The following is a 19,719-nucleotide window of genomic DNA, read 5'->3' on the forward strand; positions in this document are numbered from 1 at the left end:
TTCCCTTCCCGTTTTTCACAGGATAAGTTACCCAAAAACTCCTGAATGAAGGCATTAATAATTGCCCAACTAATATCAAGTAACAGCCTCATTTTGTTAATTTTTAATCGTTCACAGAGTATTTCCCGCTTTTCCATAGTCTTTCGTTAATATCTATACTAGAGACTAGCACTTAACCCGGCAGAAAGGGTAACTTCCGCATCCGGGCCCAAGAGAGGAAGAGACAGCACAAGCTGCATGCAGGAGAAGCGAGCGACGAGGTATGGCGATCGCGGACCAGACGAACACGGCACAGACACAGATAGTGTCCCGTCATTGAATGTCTGCTTCTGTTTTTATAGAAGCGCCCCTCCTTCTAACCTCCTGGAGCCTGTTTGAGAAGCTAAACATTTAGCCCATGAGAGGTATGTGCAACCTGCCTAACTATCCTATGTAGAATCGGCTTTAAAGAGCCACGCTAACAGGAGTCACTATGAGGGTTAAAATGAGAGATTCAGACTCATTTCAGAAAGGGGAACTCCTTGCAAACACCTGGGAGCACTTTTTCACTGATCATAGGAATATTTAAATGCACCTAATTCAACAGTGACTATATGTACCAAATTTCACAGTGATTCCACTACATCTATGTAGATACACCCGAATTACTGCAATGTGAAAGTTACATGAAAGCATGTCTCGTGATCCATGAGATCTCCACGTAGCGTATACTGATCATAAGACTTAAGAACAATACTGACTGGTTGTACTTGGTAGTGCGAATACTTTTCATAACAATTCCTAAGAAGTTCTCTATCCCATTTATGTTTGTGTGTTAGGATGAGTATGTGGTTGACGTCCCCAATTAAGTAGGGAGTCTCATAGCGAAGTTTACTCATGAATAACTTTTTTAAAATACTTTTGTAAATATTGTCTAAGTAACACACACGTCCCTATGACCCGCACCCTAGAAATTGATTTGTTGTTTCACCCACAGGTCCAATTTTGACCTTCATTTAAGAGTAGACATCAGTCACTCTTTACACAGAACTCACCTGGTCCTGAAGAAAGCCCAACCGACCTTTACAGGCGACACGAGGCTGAAACATGTCGACCATTGTTTAGACACCAGAGGATGGAATATGTATGAATCCTAACTACTTCTAAAAACATATTCTGCCATATCCTCCACTCACAATTCAATCCCGGACAATAAAAGTGCATTTTTCCTGGAATGATTGGATTGTTTTTATAAATTTACTCACACGTCACCCACTATCACTAATCACTACTGTTTTTAACCTAGGGTATTCTCCTCCAGGTGGAGGGTGCATACCAACTGACCCCATGATTCTGCACAGACATGTAAACGAAGGCGGAGAACCAACATATACCGCCCATACCACCATTGCTACACGTGTATGAGGGTCTTTTACCAAGGGTCATCCCAGTTAGAACTGTACCCAGGTTATACAGGACAAGTGATCCTCCCTCCCCCCTTTTGATTAAAAATACTTTACAGCACTTGTCCAAGACCCAGATTCATGGAACAAAATACCAAGGAAGGGGAAAGTGGAGGTATTTTCCAAGGGGACTTTATTTATAAACATTCTTCTCATTTGCTTCCCAATTCTTGCACCACAGTTCATGGAGAAGGTTTTGCTATAGTTAATTTTTAAATCTAAACTCATCATGAACTTATCAAAAGATGTTATCAAATTCTGTAGGGCCAAGGGAGTCCGGGCCATTAGGACTGCATCATCAGCGTACAGGAGTGCAGGGATAGGTCTTTTTCCAACCCTGGGCATATCCCTGCACTCCTGCAAAAGATGATGCTCAAGTCCATTTATATAGATCAGGAATAAAAATGGAGCCAGGACGCACCCCTGGCGTACTCCACGTCCAACACCAAATTTTCTGGTACATTTGCCCCCTTTTCCATAACAAACCGATGCTGTGGCCCCTGAATATAATTCTCTTAAGAAGCAAATGATAGGATCTTCCACGCCCAGCCCTTTTAAGATTGCCCACAATTTAACATGTGACACACAATTGAATGCCGATGTAAGGTCGACAAACCTAAGGTACAGGCGTTCACCCTTTACCCTGGTGTATTTTTGATAGACAATCAATAAATTTAAACCTTGTTCGATTGTTCCTATGCCCTTCTGAAATCCAAACTGCAGGTCACTCAGTATCCCATTTTCCTCTGCCCAATTTTGGAGTCTTGCCAGAATGATTTTGCCAAGGATTTTTATGGATGAGTCTAGAAGGGAGATTGGTCTGTAGCATGCACAATTTTGTCTGTCTCCCTTCTTTTATATTGGTACAATAACCGAGGTAAACCAAGACGGATTTAATCCCTTTGCAAGTGCTGCATTAAAAAGCTGCACCAGCATGGGGCCCCAGATCTCACTGTTTGCTTTATACAAATCTGCTGGGATCCCATCAGGACCTGCGGCCTTGCCACCCTTTGTTGCTTTCAAACCCATCATAACTTCCTCCAAAGTTACCACAAGCTTCTGGGCCCCTACCCCTATATCACCCGATACACTAGGACCTATAATAGGTCTTTCATCTTGGGACCTATAAAGATTGGAAAAATGTTCGACCCAGTCGTCCTCAACAATTGCGATCTCCATGCGCGCCTTGGTGTTATCATAAAGAAAAGGGGCATTTACAGCCCTCCAAAATGCAGATGCATCCTTAGACTGTGACGCTTCACATAGGACTTCCAAGGCCTCCTTTTTTATGACATTTTTCCTATTTTTTAGTGCCTCATTGTATATTTTTCTTAAACCTCTTATTTGTGAAGGATCTCGGGGTGTCCTATGAATCGCATGTTTCAAGTCGGTCAATGCCCTTGTACATACATTATCAAACCAACTCTTATTGCCCTTTGCCCGTTTATTTGTCTCCATCCGCAGACTATTTCTAATTGAAGAAGCTATGATGTTAAAATGTTCTATTATCTGCCCACTGTCAGAGTGCTCACCCAGGCAAATCGCGAAACTATCAGATCAGTTTTTTAACAGTTTGCCTAGGAACTTTTCTGGGACCACCTTACCCCATTTAAGAGTATACCCATTTTGCCTCCCAAGAATCACATCAGGGACTGTACGCAAAAGGGACCCATCATTATGCTGATCAAAAAAAGGGTTTTCAATCTCCATTATTTGAGGCCGATGGTCACTAAGTGACAGCTCTATGGTCTTAAACCTCTTAATCTTATGGCCGTAGCTATTTGAAGAAATAATGAAGTCAATGGTGGTCAATGCTCCTCTGCCAATGAATGTGGAGACGAAGGGAGTTGGATTTTGGGCAATTTCATTTACATATCCCAGGTCATACATAAACAGTATTTTATTGAATAAATCCCCAATCAAGGAGTGGTCAAAGTGTCTTAGATTTATCTCCTGCTCTAGCATTAAACCGCAGATGCCTTGTTTTCCCTTTTTACAGAGTGGACAATTAAAATCACCCCCCCAAAAAATTATTACTTCCCTTTCATTATTATCTATTTCATGTTGTATATCCTCACTCAGCATTTTTAAGATGCTCCGAGTTTCATTTTTTGGGATATTATTATAAAAGTTGACGATAACAAAATTAATTCCCTTTTTGTTATCTATCGTTACTACTTGATAATAGCTGCACTTTGGAGAAAAGCGGACCTGCTCATACTTGAGCTAATTTGAAAGGTACGTAATTAACCCACCCTTTGCTCTCCCATATTGACCCCCACTGCCGGAGTGAAGAAACTTCTATAGCCACTTATATGGACTGGGTCAGTAGACCAAGTTTCCTGCAAAGCCAAAATATCTAGACCATTTATGACGCTTTCCCAGGATGGATTTTTAATTTTTTGCCTTAATCCTGCCACATTCCAAAACAAAAGAGTACAGGATTTCCTATTCTTGTTTACTACATAATCGCACAGAGGGGCATTACCCAAAACCTTTCCACATAAAGGGGAGCTGGCTTATCCACACTGTTCCCCCTTCTTTTGGTCAAGGTTGGTGTTAATCACATAACCTTCCTCATTGTTATGGCCATTAACCTCTAGGGATGTAATTTCTACTTGGTTGATGTCATCATTACCCTCCCGCAGCTTATGCCCTTCTATATGCCCCTGAGTTGTATCAGGATTCTCCATTATTCCTAGCATTTTAATGAGGGGCGTGTCTTTTTTAAGTCAATCCACAAAATCAAGGCCCGAAAAAACATCAAACCGATTGTGGGTTGGTATATAGTAGGCAGATAAAGCTATACCACTATTATCCCATAGGTAATTATTTTCATAATTCGGTCCTGAAGTTAGAGGGTGAGTCAACCTGGGGTAGAAATTAGCTAATCTCTGGGATTGGGCGAAAGAAGTTTGATTACGCCCATGATATTCAAATCCGAACCTATTTACAGACTGTCTTCCTACTACACAGTCTTTTAAATAAGGAGCTGGTGTATGCGATAAAAATAACTAAGGTAATGTGTGGAGATGGAGTCACTACTTCTCACATCATACCAATCTGCCTCACAGCTCTATGATCTTTGAAATTTACGATAATTACATCCCCCTTCCTGTCTTTAGGTCGTGAACCCACCCAAATTGCGCGCCTAACATTTAAAATTTCCCTGTCAATGTGGGCAGGCAAAGGTCTATTGTTGCACAACCAATAGACAACTTTATTCTTTAAGGCTCGATGGTCTTCCTTAATGCCTAAAGTGAGCTCAGGGACACCTGCCAAAATAATCGCATAAGGGGCAGCCTCTGGGGGTAAGTCTACTCTTCTTTGTAATTGTCAATTTGTATTATGCAAATCCTTTACCCCATTGTCCTTATCAACCTTACTTTGCGGGAGTTCTGCCTTTTCTTTGGAATACTTTTATCCCCCCTTAGATCATCTTCTTTACGTGCAGGTGGGGCTTTAGATACAGGCTTCCTCTCCACCAAAGAAGTTGTCTGAGCTTTTTTGGGGGAATTACAAATTGGCTTTTCCCCTGCACGATTAGGTTTTATGGAAAGAGTAGAGCCTGATGGGCATTGTTTCGTTTGTGGCATCGTATTAGCAGAATTTACTCTAGGGTTTATACTAGTCAAACCCTTTGCAAAATTAGATAATAAAAGTGTATTTCTTTCTACTTTTTTATCGATCAAGTCTAGATGCGTATTAATCATGCATGTCCTTTCTAAAAGAGGCAGCATCAGTGATTTAATTAAAATTTCAATTTTTTCCAAAAGGCCGCCCTCATCAGTGGGGCAGTGGGTTGATATTAAGGGGACCATAGAAGGAGTCAATGAATCAACGTTATCTAACACTATTGAGGTTGAGCTCCTCTTTTGCATTTTTGCTTGGCGAGTCTTTAAAGGACCAACCCCTCTTTTTTTAGTTCTAATCTTAGGGGGTGAACCCTGACTCAAATTAAGGGGGAGATTGAATTGATAATCTAGGGGAATTTGCTAACCCCTCCTTATCGGTACTAGTGGACAGACTCAGAAAAGAATCATCAATGTTAGGACTGGCCGATCCTTCTCCTTTATCCTTATCATCTCCGATATTTGTTTGCCCAACATCCCTACTACTGATACTAATATCAGGGCTATTGGGCGTAGCTGTGTCCACCACTAGGAGAGACACATCTTCCTGTAACAATGGAGGGCTCCCCATACCTAGAGAGACCCTTCTATCATTATTATTCTGATTTACCTTTTTGATCAAGTGGCCCAGGCCAGTCTCTTCCGGCCTCTGAGGGCCACAAAGGGCCCGCCCTTTGCCCAGGCTTAGGCCGGCTAGTCCCGCTACGCGGAAGGGGCTCTCCTCTTTTCTGCGCCTTCCGGGCACGTCAGCGGGTGAAAAGGAGCGGAACCAACCAGCAGGGGGCTGTGGGGGCTGTAGTTCCCCCGCTCGGCGGCCCTGTGGTGATCCTGTCGCGGCGGCGTGGGGGACCAACAGCCGGGAAAGATACGAGCGCCGATTGCGCTATTGCCTGCAAGATTTCCCCCAAGTCAGGAATGTTCTGCTGCCCAAGGTCAGTTCGTACCTGATTTCCGTGAAGTCGCCCGCTCCCCAGATGGCGCTCTCCTCTTTTCTGCGCCTTCTGGACGCGTCAGCGGGCGGGAAGGGGCGGAACCAACCAGCAGGGGATTGTGAGGGCTATAGTCCCCCCCGCTCGGCGGCCGCGTGGTGTTCCTGTCGCGGCGGCGGGGGGGACCAACAGCCGGGAAAGATACGAGCGCCGATTGCGCTATTGCCTGCAAGATTTCCCCCAAGTCAGGAATGTTCTGCTGCCCAAGGTCAGTTCGTGCCTTATTCCGTGAAGTTGCCCGCTCCCCAGATGGAGCTCTCCTCATTTCTGCACCTTCCGGGCGCGTCAGCAGGCGGGAAGGGACGGAACCAACCAGCAGGGGATTGTGGGGGCTGTAGTCCCCTCGCTCAGCGGCCGCATGGTGTTCCTGTCGCGGCGGCGGGGGGACCAACAGCCGGGAAAGATACGAGCGCCGATTGCGCTATTGCCTGCAAGATTTCCCCCAAGTCAGGAATGTTCTGCTGCCCAAGGTCAGTTTGTGCCTGATTTCCGTGAAGTCGCCCGCTCCCCAGATGGGGCTCTCCTCTTTTCTCCGCCTTCCGGGCGCGTCAGCAGGCGGGAAGGGGTGGAACCAACCAGCAGGGGATTGTGGGGGCTCTAGTCCCCCCCGCTCGGCGGCTGCGTGTTTTCCTGTCGCGGCGGCGGGGGGGGACCAACAGCCGGGAAAGATACGAGCGCCGATTGCGCTATTGCCTGCAAGATTTCCCCCAAGTCAGGAATGTTCTGCTGCCCAAGGTCAGTTCGTGACTGATTTCCGTGAAGTTGCCGGCTCCCCAGATGGGGCTCTCCTCTTTTCTGCGCCTTCCGGGCGCGTCAGCGGGCGGGGAGGGGCGGAACCAACCAGCAGGGGATTGTGGGGGCTGTAGTCCCCCCCGCTCGGCCGCCGCGTGGTGTTCCTGTCGCGGCGGCGGGGGGGACCAACAGCCGGCAAAGATACGAGCGCCGATTGCGCTATTGCCTGCAAGATTTCCCCCAAGTCAGGAATGTTCTGCTGCCCAAGGTCAGTTCGTGCCTGATTTCCGTGAAGTGAAGTATATATAGTGGCACCCCAGGTAACGCAGATCGTGTCAGAGATACAGTTGTTGATTTTTATTAGTTGATATCAGTTATGGAGTGATGATAAAACGTTCACTAGGAAAGGAAGGGGGTAATAGATTCTCCAAACACATTCACGTTATCAAAACAATCAATAGTGTAGTCAAAACACAGGATCCTCGCATATGGAGTAGTTGTATACAAAGGAAAGATAATTGATCCAAGTGACCAAGAAGGTGAACCAGATGGAAAATGAAACATGGCTGATAAGTGTGTTATAACAAGAAAATCACACAGAGCAGTAAAAACTTCAGAATATTTGGAAGATTATGTTAAGCGATATAGCCCTTCCCACATTACATGGTGTACCATATGTCAATTTACTGAAGGATTTCTGTCATGTATAATTATGTGGATTAATTGTATAGAGTCTGTTTTATTTTACTTTGTTTTAAGGGAAGAAGGTGTGTAGTAGCAATATTCTTAGAGTAATGTTTTATTGTAACAGTCAAATGGAATGCAGCATTCCTGCATGTTGTATAGAATCTCATGATGTCATGTAGAATTTTGGGAACAGGAGGGAGAGAAGAAAGCTGGGAGCTGGTTAGGACGGTTGGACGAGATCTTCTGTGAATAAATATCTTATTTCAACTACCCATGACTGCTGGCATCAATCGATATACTAGATGCTACAGTTCCACAGGAGTATGCAGGTGCATAAGGTATCCTCCACTTCATCTGCCTTATGTAGCACATCCAAGTATGTTTCGCTGCCTGGAGAAGGATAGATTTAGGATTTGATATGTATTATGTCCCGCCCAGGCCCACTCTGGTGTCCTCCCTGGCTCAAACTATAACTGCAGGCATTGTAATTGCGGTGCTATGTAAGGTGATTTGAGGTCTTGGATGCCTACCCCCGCTTCTTTATACAGGTACAGGGTGTCTAGTCCCAACTCTGAGCCTCACCAAGCCCCATGTCAATTCGGTCAGCAGTGCAGTCATTTCCTTGAACAAGGGGGTCTTGAGCTTTAATGGGATGTGTCTAAAGTAGGTACCATCTTAGACAGCCCCACTGGGCCTATTAACGGAGAGGGGTAACTGTGTCCAGAAAGCTAGGCACCCTGACTGTGGTGATTGCTCTACCTAAATTCCCTTGGACACAATCTTCCGAATCTCTGTACTTAGTAGACCTTTTTCTAGAGTCGCGCCCTCCATTATGCCTTAGTTCATGTTATGTGTTCACGCTTCAGTGAGCGGAAACACCTGGGCCCTCCCAAACCTACCAAATTCATACAGAATCTGCAGCACTTGTTTTCGCACTTCACTTATGTAAAGCAGGACGTCATCTGCATATAGTGATATGACTTGAGGAAACACATTAATCAGAATCTGACGTTCCTCCCTTGTCTAAAGGCTGCACAACCATGGCAAAGGTCAGAGGGCAAAGAGGGAGGCTGGTTTTGTGCCTTGCCTCACATGCTAAGAGTCCAATATTACTCTCCATGTTCTGATATGTTCTGTGGGCTTGATGCACAATAACTGTATCCATTTTACCCTTTTACACCAAACCCCATATTTTGTAGTACTTTCAGAGGGTACTTGCCCTCTACGGTGCCAAAGGCCTTCTGCATATTTATGGAGGCTGCCACTGGCCATTACATCTTGAGGCATGTGTTGCTAATGACGTGGAATTTACTGTGGGGATTAAGAATAGTATTTCTGCCTAGTATAAAGCCAAACTGAGCCCTAAATACAGAGTCGTCGAGCATTGATTTTAATAGCTGCCAAGCAGGGATTTTAGGGTGCTGCTGTCCTTTTTGTAGTGTTCACAATAGCAGGTTCTCTTAAAATATTGTCTTACTCAAGAATTCAACCCCAAGTGTTTCCCTGCCAAGTTGAGGTATCACTAAAATCATATCTAAGCTGCTACTGGAAATACCCTGTTTACCAGGTATGCAACTCTCCAGATGTCCACAAGTGCGTATCCTCCAGACCAGTCAGACAGTTTCTCTGATAGTTTTCTTACTGGTGCCCTTGGGAGTGGAAGTTGAGATCACTATGCCTCAACATTCATGGCACAATGGAAGTCACCACCGAGTATGTATTGTCCTATGGGTGTTTGCCAAGGTGTGTGGCGAACAGATCTAGAAAGTCCACTTGAGCAGTGGTCAGTGAGTATTGCCCATTTAAATTAGGTGTCCTATCATCCATTTGCCCACATACGGAGACATACCTGTCCTACCTGTCTATGTGTTGATCTTCCTCCAAATAGTGAACCCCCAGGTGTATCCATATAACAACTCAGTTGTACGCTGAGTATGATGTATTCTAGAGCTGTCCCGTCAATCTTTATTGTTTTTTTGTTTCAAAGTTTCTTAGCCAGCATGTTGGGTCTCATGTAGGATTGCCATGTGTACGCCCATTCATTTTAAGCAGGTGTGTATTGTGTTTGTACTCTGTGTACCCCAGCATAACATTTTTGATGTGGGCCCTACATAGACCTCGGTCATGCTTGGATGTATCCATCAGAAAGGATGCAGTTTTTGGTAAGGTAATTGTTCACAGCTTATTTCATGAAGCCTGGTCTGGCAGGTGCTGTCTTTCCTTTCCTGTGTTTTTTAGGTCGAGCATAGCGGCAGCGCGCATGCGCTGCTCGCTCTGCGAGACTGCTGCAGCAGAGTACTTGAGAGAAGCCGTGCCCACTCTCCTCCCATATTTGTCATTGGCTTGTGTCATTGTCTTTTGTAAATGCCGCCTTCGGATTCGTTAATAGGCTTGTTAGTCCCTCCTTAGTACAGCTTTATCTTCATTTGTACCCTCCCATGGCGACTGGCCCCTTTACTTCCGTTGTTACACTGGACCTGTTAATTAGTTTGTAAGCACTATTTACTTTATTGAGTTTCTCTTACTGCAGGCCGGAAATGCACTGCTTTAGCTGAAACCGCTTGTGTTTAAGCAGCAGGGCCGCTCCCGTAACATGGACGCCTGCTTTCAATCACTTTAACCCGGCATTATCTTGTGCCTGTTTCAACCCACTAACGAAAATGGATTTAGAAATGAATAGCAAATTAATTAATGATTAGTGAATTCCAGGTAGCACATTATCCTGTGCTAATGGACGGAAGCTGACAACAGCATCTCTGTGTTAATGTCATCTGTGCTAAAGCCACCTGACAGGTTGTTTTCAAAAGCCTATTTTATTAACACCACCACCACCACCACCACCAATACCACCACCAATACCACCACCTCCACCAACACCATCACCAAGAATACAACCATCACCGCCAATACCTCCCAAACTACCACCACCATCAACACCACCAATACCACTACCACTACCACTACCAATACTACTAACACCACCACCAAAACCACCCCCACTGCCACCAATGGCACCACCAATATCACCACCACCAACACCAGTACTGCCACCTACAATAAAAACACCACCAATACCATCGCCACCACCAATACCACCATCAATACCACCACCAGCAATAAAACCACCACCAATACCACCACCACCAATACCACCACCACTAATACCACCCCCACTAATACCACCTCTAATTGCACCACCAATACCACCACCACAAATACCACTACCACCACTACCAATACCACTACCACCACCACCAATATCATCCCCGCCACCAATGCCACCACCAATACCAATACCACCACCACCAATACCACTAATAACACCACCAATGCCACCACCACCCGTACCACCACCACCACCACCACCAATACCACTACCACCACCACCACCAATGCCACCACCACCAATACCACCACCACCAATACCACTACCACCACTAATACCACCACCATCAATGCCACCACCAATACCACCACCACCACTAATAACACTACCACCACCACCAATACCACTACCACCACCAATGCCACCACCACCAATGCCACCACCACTAACACCACCACCAATACCACCACCACCAATACCACTACCACCACTAATACCACCACCATCAATGCCACCACCAATACCACCACCACCAGTACTATACCACCAATACCAGTGCCACCCCCACCAATACTACCACCAATACCAATACTGCCACCACCAATACCACCATCACCAATACCAGTACCACCTCCACCAATACCACCACCAACAATACCAATACTGCCACCACCACCACCAATACCACCACCTCTGCCAATACCAATATCATCACCACCACCTCAGCTCCACTCGCTCACTAGTAATAGCAGGAACACTGTACAAGGCCGGAACTGCAGCCGAGACTATCATACCATCCTTCCCTTCCTCCCTCCCTCCCTCCCTCCCTACCTACCATAAAGCACAGCCCGCCCTGCACCAGGAGGTGAAGCCAGGGCCCTTCTACAGCTGGAGTGTTTTTTATTAGGCCAAAGATAGCAATGACTTTAGGCAATGCCACACTGCGCACTCAAATCACGGAGAGGGGAGGAGATAGCCCCTCCCCTCCTGCTCTACCTCCTGAGCTGCGACAGTGTAATCACAGAGCGAAAGGTGTTGGAGCATTTTGTTAGTGTTTACAGCTCAGATCATATGTAACTCTCACTTCACACTTTGTGTCTGTGTAATTTACAATGCTTACACATCTTCTTCACTGCACTATTTATCACTACTTTGAAGATGTTGCAGGCCGGTCTCTTCCTCTGATATTTACAATCAAACAAGCAGTCGAGTACGCCCTTTAATGCAATGCAATTGGTTCCGCATTTACGAGAGATTAAGCTATTAGTTTTGTAAATGACAATGACTTTTATTTATGTTTTAAAACCCAAAACATAAAAAAGGCATTGTCATTTACAATGCCAATAGCTCAAAATCTTGTGAATGCGAGACCTATTGCATTGCAAATGCTTGATTTAGCTGTGAACCATATTAAACAGCCACTAGGAAGATGTGGGACCAGAATGACATAGAAAGGCAATATTGTCTGGTTGGTGATCTTTGCTCTCCCTTCTTCACACAACCAAAACAAATATCTCCTCTGGGTTTATACTAAACTTCAACTTTTTCTGTCGAAAAAACCTGGAAAGGTTTGGTACTGCAGAGGTTGGAGCAGAGTTCTTGTGCATGGAGGGATATTCATTCTGAGGCTTTCCCGAAACAACTTACTTCATGAGACGCATTTCTCGGTTATGCTTGCTAGTGAGGGGAATTTTCAAACGGTTGTGGAGAGGTAAAGCCATGGATTAATAATATAACGTTGGAGTTAATTGTTGTCTTCTTTGAATCACTCTTGTTCTGCTGCTGCTTATTTTGTCCAGAATATTTGGGAATAGGTCTTCTTGATTGGGAATAGAAGAGTGCTTAACACAGGAGTAAGATTAATTTCATTGTGAAGTTGGGTATCCTAGGTTCAACTTTCCATTTCCTATCACACGCCCTCTTCTTTGTTAGTGGATGTCCACAAATCATATTTGGGAAGGGATTTAAGGTGGATGTACAGCTGTCCACAGGACTGTGCACAACATTTATTTTACAGTTTTGTTGTAACTTGAAGGTCTTGCCCCTTATCTCAAAACAAGTTACTGCTTAGCTCTTTATCATGCAGTGCTGAGATGCCCAAGGGTAGTCACACGCTCTACAAATCCCATAAACATAAATATAAACATTGTGAAATGGATGCAACTGTATTAATAACTTTCATGTAAATATTTTTGTTTCAGATTCTGGATATAAATATAAAGGCCACGTTCCTGTTGGTGAAACTTGTAGCCCCTCACATGCAAAAACGAGGGTAAGGTCCTTAACTTTAAATGTGTTACTTGTGCACTCGTTTTTAGTCGTGATTATTCTCCTGGTACTAGACTGTAACATGTATTGGCTTGAGAGTACCAACCAAAAGGTTGTAAGGTGGGTGAGGGAGCAGAGGGAGAAAAGGTAGTGACACAGGAGTGTACAGACCGTTTATATCAAGTGACAGGGCTGGCCTAGAATTTAGTAGGCACTAAGCCAGTTTTCCCAACTGGTTCTTCTGTAGAAGGACTGTTCAAGCCTACAAAGGAAAACATTTTCTTGTCTTCAGGCTATCCGGTTAAAATAGAAGTGAAGTACTAAATATAAAAGGGGAAGTGAATGCTTCTACTAAATCTACATGCCATGCAATAACCAATATTGTGCTATCTTAGAAGTGAAAGTCAGTAAAAATCTGTGCCAGAGTGTAAGGGAAGTAGACCAACAATGAGCACCAAGCTGCCAGAGAGAGCATCTTGGTCTGATTAATGGAGCAGAGAGCTGCAGCAAGTAAACCTATGCTCCTGAGAGCCCAAGCAAATGTTGGACTGGAAAATATAGGTTCAGGTGCCTGATATCCAATATGTAGGTTGCTCCTGTTAGAGCAAATGTGGTATTGGGTTCTCCAGGCCTACATATTCCTTCAAACCCGCTACACCATATGACAGACTTTGGCACAGAAACTGAAAAATGCAAAAGACAAGTTTATTAAGACCCCATGGGGTGGTGGTACATTCCTAAAGCACCCTTCGGTAATGCAAGAAGTATCACACCGAACATCGGTGCGAGGCCTCTTTTATACAGTTTTACAGTAATAAAAGTGTAGGCGGAACACATTTACAGAGTTTAGGTACATATATGGTCATTTTTGGAACACAGCTAACTCATGGGAGGAGTTACAACAGCACTGGTCAGTTTGGAGGAACATTCCTGAGCGATGACTGTCCACTAGTACAGAGGTTTTAACTGCGCATGTGCATGCTTGACCAATACTAAAAATAGCCTGTTGCTGGGCAAATCTCGAGTGGTCAGTGGTACAGAGAAAGGACAAAGGGTATACTGGCCACGAGGCGACGCATTCATATAAAATGGCCGCCAGTGCGTTCAAAATGGCTCCTGAACACCATAGTCAAGTTAAGGGGAAATACGTGTAGCAAAGCTTAACGCTAACCCGATCACCGTCAAATTACGACAGACGACCCCTTTTAGCGTTCAGCTGAAGCTACCTCATAGTGGACATAATCAGGGTATTCATCCTCAATATCAATGGACATAATTTTCGCTACTTCTCTATCAATCATTTGTCCATTTTGTTCAATAGCTCGTTTGGACGGGATACAAGCAGAAAGGCACATGGAACATAACATAGGGCCACATTGGATACTAAGACATAGGAAGAATAATATCCCAATTATTACACATAAGACTGTCAGCAACTTCCAACCCCAAGTACTAAGTAACGTCCAAAACCACCCCGAAAGTGTCCAAGTACCATTATCAGGATGTATCTCAGCAGCTATCTTATGTAATTTAGATATTGCATCATATACAGAAGGTGAATTATCTGGCATGTATACACAACAACTACTTCCGATAATGCGACATGCACCTCCATGGTCAGCTAGTACTACATCTAGAACCATGCGATTCTGGAGCGTTACAATTCTGGTAATTTGAAGTTCCTCTGTTAAGTTTCCTAAGGCAAAAACTGTCTCATTAGCAATAGCTTCTACAACACGTGTCAGTCGTCTTATTTTTCGACTATTTAAGGCAGCCCCAACAAATGAAAAAAGGCCTAAATTGAAATCAACATACTGTTGCAGAGAAGTATCGGTTTGGTCAATGTCATCAAGAGCTACTGCTCTTTTCACTCTATTCAATATAAAGTCATGATACAAAACAAAATCATTATGATACATAGGTGGGGCAATAAACACAGGAGGTAATACAAAGGATATATAGCACGTTCCTAACCATCCTATAGGGAGACGGTGATAACCTTTATTTCCACAAATGAAGTACGTGTTTCGTGAGGCCACAAAGGTAATACCATTTGGAGTGTCAAAGGTGAGAGTGGTGTTACATTCACTTCTTCCTACTGGGATTGTATCTTTATTACGAACACATAAGTCGGCTTTCGTATCAATGACAGTAATTACGTGCAAATTAGACATATTTACATTTCGTTGGTTGCTATAAATTCGAGGCGAGGATACATTGTCAGGTCGATATTCTTCCCATTCAAACTTAGTTCCCTCAGCTTGTGGATAACCATCTCGATCATTAAAACAGACCTTGTTAAGTCGGAAAAGTAGTCCACCTTTTGTTGGCCATCGCAGAGTGAACAAAAGAGTATACCAAGCATTGCAAGAACCATTACGAGAAAATGGGAGTGGGATAAGTGGAGTGCCTCCTTTCTTTTGATGCCCAGGCAACATCCCACATACCCAACAGTTCGAAGTATTGGTCATGTTATGGGTATGATGCAGAATCTGGATAAAACTATTATTCAGATAAGTTTGTCTGTGTCGTTCTTCATGATAAGGCAAAGTAAAATGAAAATGTTCAGACGGAATTGGGGTAGTCGGCAATAAATGTTCTCTTGCCGGCACCAGGAGTTCTACTACCCAAGCTATCACAGCTATCACCACAATTGTCATAACAAAGAGTACTGCACCAAGAATTCTCTTATTTCGCATTGTAGAAGATGCCATAGTTCAAAAGTTGAAAATGTCTCAAAAAGCGACTAAAAAATAAAAATATGAGTGCTGAGCTCCGAGGTAGCCGTTGGTTTCTTCTCCGAGATTCAAGACGGGTGTCGCTACACTTGGCAGAACAGACCCCCCCCCCCCTCCTTGATATTCCCGGCTTCCGTTTCACAAACCTGGAGCGGTAACTCAACCAGTTTCGCACAAAACAGCTGCTTTTCTTGGTCGTAGATTGTATCTCTCTCTTCCAGAGACGGTGTGGTCCGGGAAGGCTCCCTCCGATTCAGTAGACGCAACAGCTGGGCTCTTCTCCTCGTCCAAGATGTCTCGATAATCAGACAGCACAGTTGGATTCACCAGGTCCGGAGAGACACGACGGCAGTGAGTGGAATGCACCCAACGCTTCCTGTTGGTAACTCGCACAGCCGTTCGAGTTGCGAGTAGCACCTGCTCGGGGCCACGCCACCTCGGCTCCAAGCTGCTCGTTCTCTCAAAGGATCGGACCATCACATGGTCGCCAGGACGAAGATTATGAGCCTCTCCAATGGAATTGTCAGGGAGCGCTTCTCGAACCTGTTGATGAATGGAAAGTAAATCATTTGTTAATCGTGCCAAATAATCGTTCATCATTATACAAGGCACATCATGTAACAATCGAGGCTTAGGAACTCCCCATATATTCATAGGCCTTCCAAACACCACTTCATAAGGTGTGAGGCCAGTTCGGGAATGGGGCACTGATCTGATAGATAGCAATGCCAGAGGCAGAGCATCCGGCCATTTCAAAGACGTGGATGCCACAATCTTTGCTAGCTTCAGTTTCAGAGTGGCATTATATCTTTCCACGAGACCTGCTGACTGCGGATGGAATACAGCATGAAATTTCTGCTGAATTCCCAATCCCTTCATCACATATTCCACAATTATCCCAACAAAATGAGGACCATTATCACTCCACAAAAATTTACAAACACCGTAGCGTGGGAAGTACTCCTTGAGCAAAACCTTAGCTGTTGTCAGCCCTGTATTATCCTTCGTGGGGAAGGCCTCAATCCATTTACTGAAAGCACATACCACCACTAAGACATACTTAAGGTTATTGCAACGCTCAAGCTGAATGTAATCCATTTGTAGTACCTCGAATGGTGCAGTAGGTGGAACAAACCCTCCTTTCGGAGTATACGTCCCTTTAGCAGGATTGTGCTGCAAGCATATCAGACAGGTCTGCACTACTATTTTGGCCTTATTGGCAATCTCAGGATGCTCCCAAACTCGCATAAGCAATCGGGTAATTGCGAGAGCTCCAACATGTGCCAATCCATGTGTAATTTGGACCATTGTCTGCAAGTAAGCTGCCGGCAATTTCCATCTTTCCATATCTTTGCTTCTCCAACAACCCTCATCATCTAGCACTCCCTCCGCTGCCCATGTTGTGAGTTCTGCTTCAGATGCGGATTTCTGAATGTCTAATATTTTTTCTCTAGCATCATGCCATCGCTCCGCCTGCGATTTCACTACGTACATTGGCGAAGCGTTTCGTGACATAGCAGTTTCCCTCGCGATACAATCTGCAAAGGCGTTTCCTTGCCCTACTTTGTCTGTCACTATCTTATGTGCACTGCATTTGATTAGCTCCACTTTCTTTGGACAAAGCAGCGCATTCAAAAGGTCACGCACTAGTTCTCCGTGCATGATGTGCACTCCATGTGAAGTCAAAAACCCTCGCTCTCTCCAGAGTAGGCCAAAATGATGCGCTACTCCAAAGGCATACCGGCTATCAGTGTAGATGTTCACACACAAGCCAGCGCTCAATTCACATGCTCTTGTTAAGGCTATTAGTTCCGCTGCTTGGGCCGATTTCTGTGGTATTCGTGCTGTTTCTACCACTGTCTTAAGTGTCGTGATCGCATATGCTGCGGAAGTTGTACCATCTGGCAGCCTCAAACACGATCCATCAACCCACAGTTCCCCATCCACATCTGAAAGTGGCGTATCCTGTAAGTCGACACGACCCTTTGTTTGTTCTTCCGTCAGGAAAACACAATCATGGTGTTCTTCCTCCTGGCCCTGAGCAACTGGATACGGCAATAAAGTGGCAGGGTTCAGGGTAGCACATCTCTTTAGTGTAATGTGTGGTGCCAACAGTGTGAGCTCATATCCCGTTAAACGTGCACTCGTGAGATACTGGGTCTTTATTTTATTTAACAGAGCATGGGGAACTAACACCAGCAATTTATGTGACAAAACTATTCCCTCACTCTGCCGTATAGCCACTGCTGTTGCTGCAACTGCTCGAAAACACCCAGGTAATCCTCGTGCTACGGGGTCAAGTATTGCCGAAAAATACGCGCAAGGTCTCTGTTTATCCCCGTGTGTCTGCACTAAGACTGACAATGCGCACCCATCCTTCTCGTGTACATAGAAAGTGAAAATCTTCGTGTAATCTGGTGTACCTAACACTGGTGCGGAACAAAGAGCTTGTCTCAATTGTTCGAACGCGTTCTGACATTCATCTGTCCATTCAAGGGGCATTGGTGTAGTTTTGGACAATAACGCTAACAAAGGTTTTATAATGTGTGAAATCCCCATTATCCACTGCCTACAAAAAGACGTTAAGCCTATAAAAGCGCGCACATCTCTCTGAGTGCGGGGGACTGGTGTATCTAAAATTGCTTGAATTCGATCAGATGTTAATGCACGCCCCTCCTTAGACAAAAGATGACCGAGGTAGGTCACCTTTGGTCTACAATATTGGAGTTTCTTCCTAGATACCTTATGATTATTCTGAGCAAGAAAGGATAGCAAAGCAAGAGTACTCTCCTCACACTGTTCTTGCGTATCTGCAGCAAGTAAAATGTCATCGACATACTGAATGAGAGCCACTCCAGACTGCAAATCAAAAGAATCGAGCTGTCTTTTTAAAGCCTGGCTATAAATGCTAGGACTTTCTGTACAGCCTTGAGGAACTCGACAAAATCTATACGATTTATTATTTAATGTAAAGCCAAATAAATATCTGCTATCGGGATGGATGGGAATGGAAAAGAAGGCATTTTTTAGGTCAATCACGGTAAACGTGGTAGCAGTGGGCGGAATCAGAGTAAGTAAGGTGGTAATATCAGACACCACCGGGTACTGGGGCACTACAATCTTGTTATTTTCCCTCAAATCAATAATAAATCGATAGACTTTGTCATCAGTATCTTTCTTTAAGATCGGAAGAATCGGGCTGTTACAGACATTATAGGGAACTTCTTCCACTACTCCTGCAATAATCAAGTTGTGTTCAATGTGAGTTAAGGCAATTTCACCTTCCCTAGAAATTTTGTACTGCGGCACACGTGGCAGAGACACACCCTCCCTAACAGTTATTCGAATGGGGGGAATAAGCATCTGTCCCACATCCATGTCTGAAGTAGCCCATAACGTTTGTGGGAGAGAGGCTAGTGCTTCAATTTCTTGCATAGTACACAGTCTCTCTACATCTGGGTAATTGTCATTCAATATAACCCGCACTCCTTCAGGAGCGCAGAGTATTGTTGCTCGGAAGTATTTAAGCAAATCTATTCCCATAATATTGCCTGGAGTATTCAGTGACAATAAAAATGGGCACGGACCAAAGAATCTGTCAATGTAAAACGTAAGGGGTTGTGACAATGGGCTAAGAGAGGGTGTTCCATCGAACCCTATGGATGTAATCGTTTCGCCAGACAGGGGAGCCCTTGGAACCAAGTTTTTAGACAGAGCACTACGAGTCGCTCCTGTATCAACCAGGAACTGATCAGTAGAACCCAAAACGCCCGCTGATACATATGGACCTCTTTGATCTACTGGTACTTCAACCGATTCCACACCCCATCCTACGCAATCCTATGCATGCACATAGTCCTGAGACTCCACATTCTCACCTTCCGATATCTGATACTGATTCCGTCGATCAAAAGTATTATAATCATCCTGACCACGATCCTTCGCCTCAAACCTGCCACGATCACTTGCTCCACCCCTCGCTCCTGAATAACTATTCCGTGTCCTTCCACCTCCTCGACCACGCTGATTACATTGTTCACGCAGCACCGGACAATCTGAGGCCCAATGTCCAAACTCTTTACAGTATGCACACTGATCCTTAGCAATGTCGGTACGACCAGAAGA

The 19,719-nt window shown here is 44.6% G+C and overlaps 1 protein-coding gene across 5 annotated transcripts in view; it reads left to right on the forward strand.

Annotated features, from left to right (window-relative positions):
* Positions 1–19,719, forward strand: part of LOC147716743 (dehydrogenase/reductase SDR family member 4-like) — a 247,875-nt gene that overhangs the window by 199,666 nt on the left and 28,490 nt on the right. For all 5 annotated transcript variants that reach the window (XM_086923680.1, XM_086923685.1, XM_086923684.1 and 2 more), the window contains one exon: positions 12,790–12,860. In XM_086923680.1, the coding sequence (XP_086779806.1) occupies positions 12,790–12,860 (71 nt within the window). The remainder of the gene's footprint in view (positions 1–12,789; positions 12,861–19,719) is intronic.

This window comes from Lissotriton vulgaris, chromosome 5, assembly GCF_964263255.1.
Source record: "Lissotriton vulgaris chromosome 5, aLisVul1.2, whole genome shotgun sequence".
NCBI lineage: Eukaryota > Metazoa > Chordata > Amphibia > Caudata > Salamandridae > Lissotriton > Lissotriton vulgaris.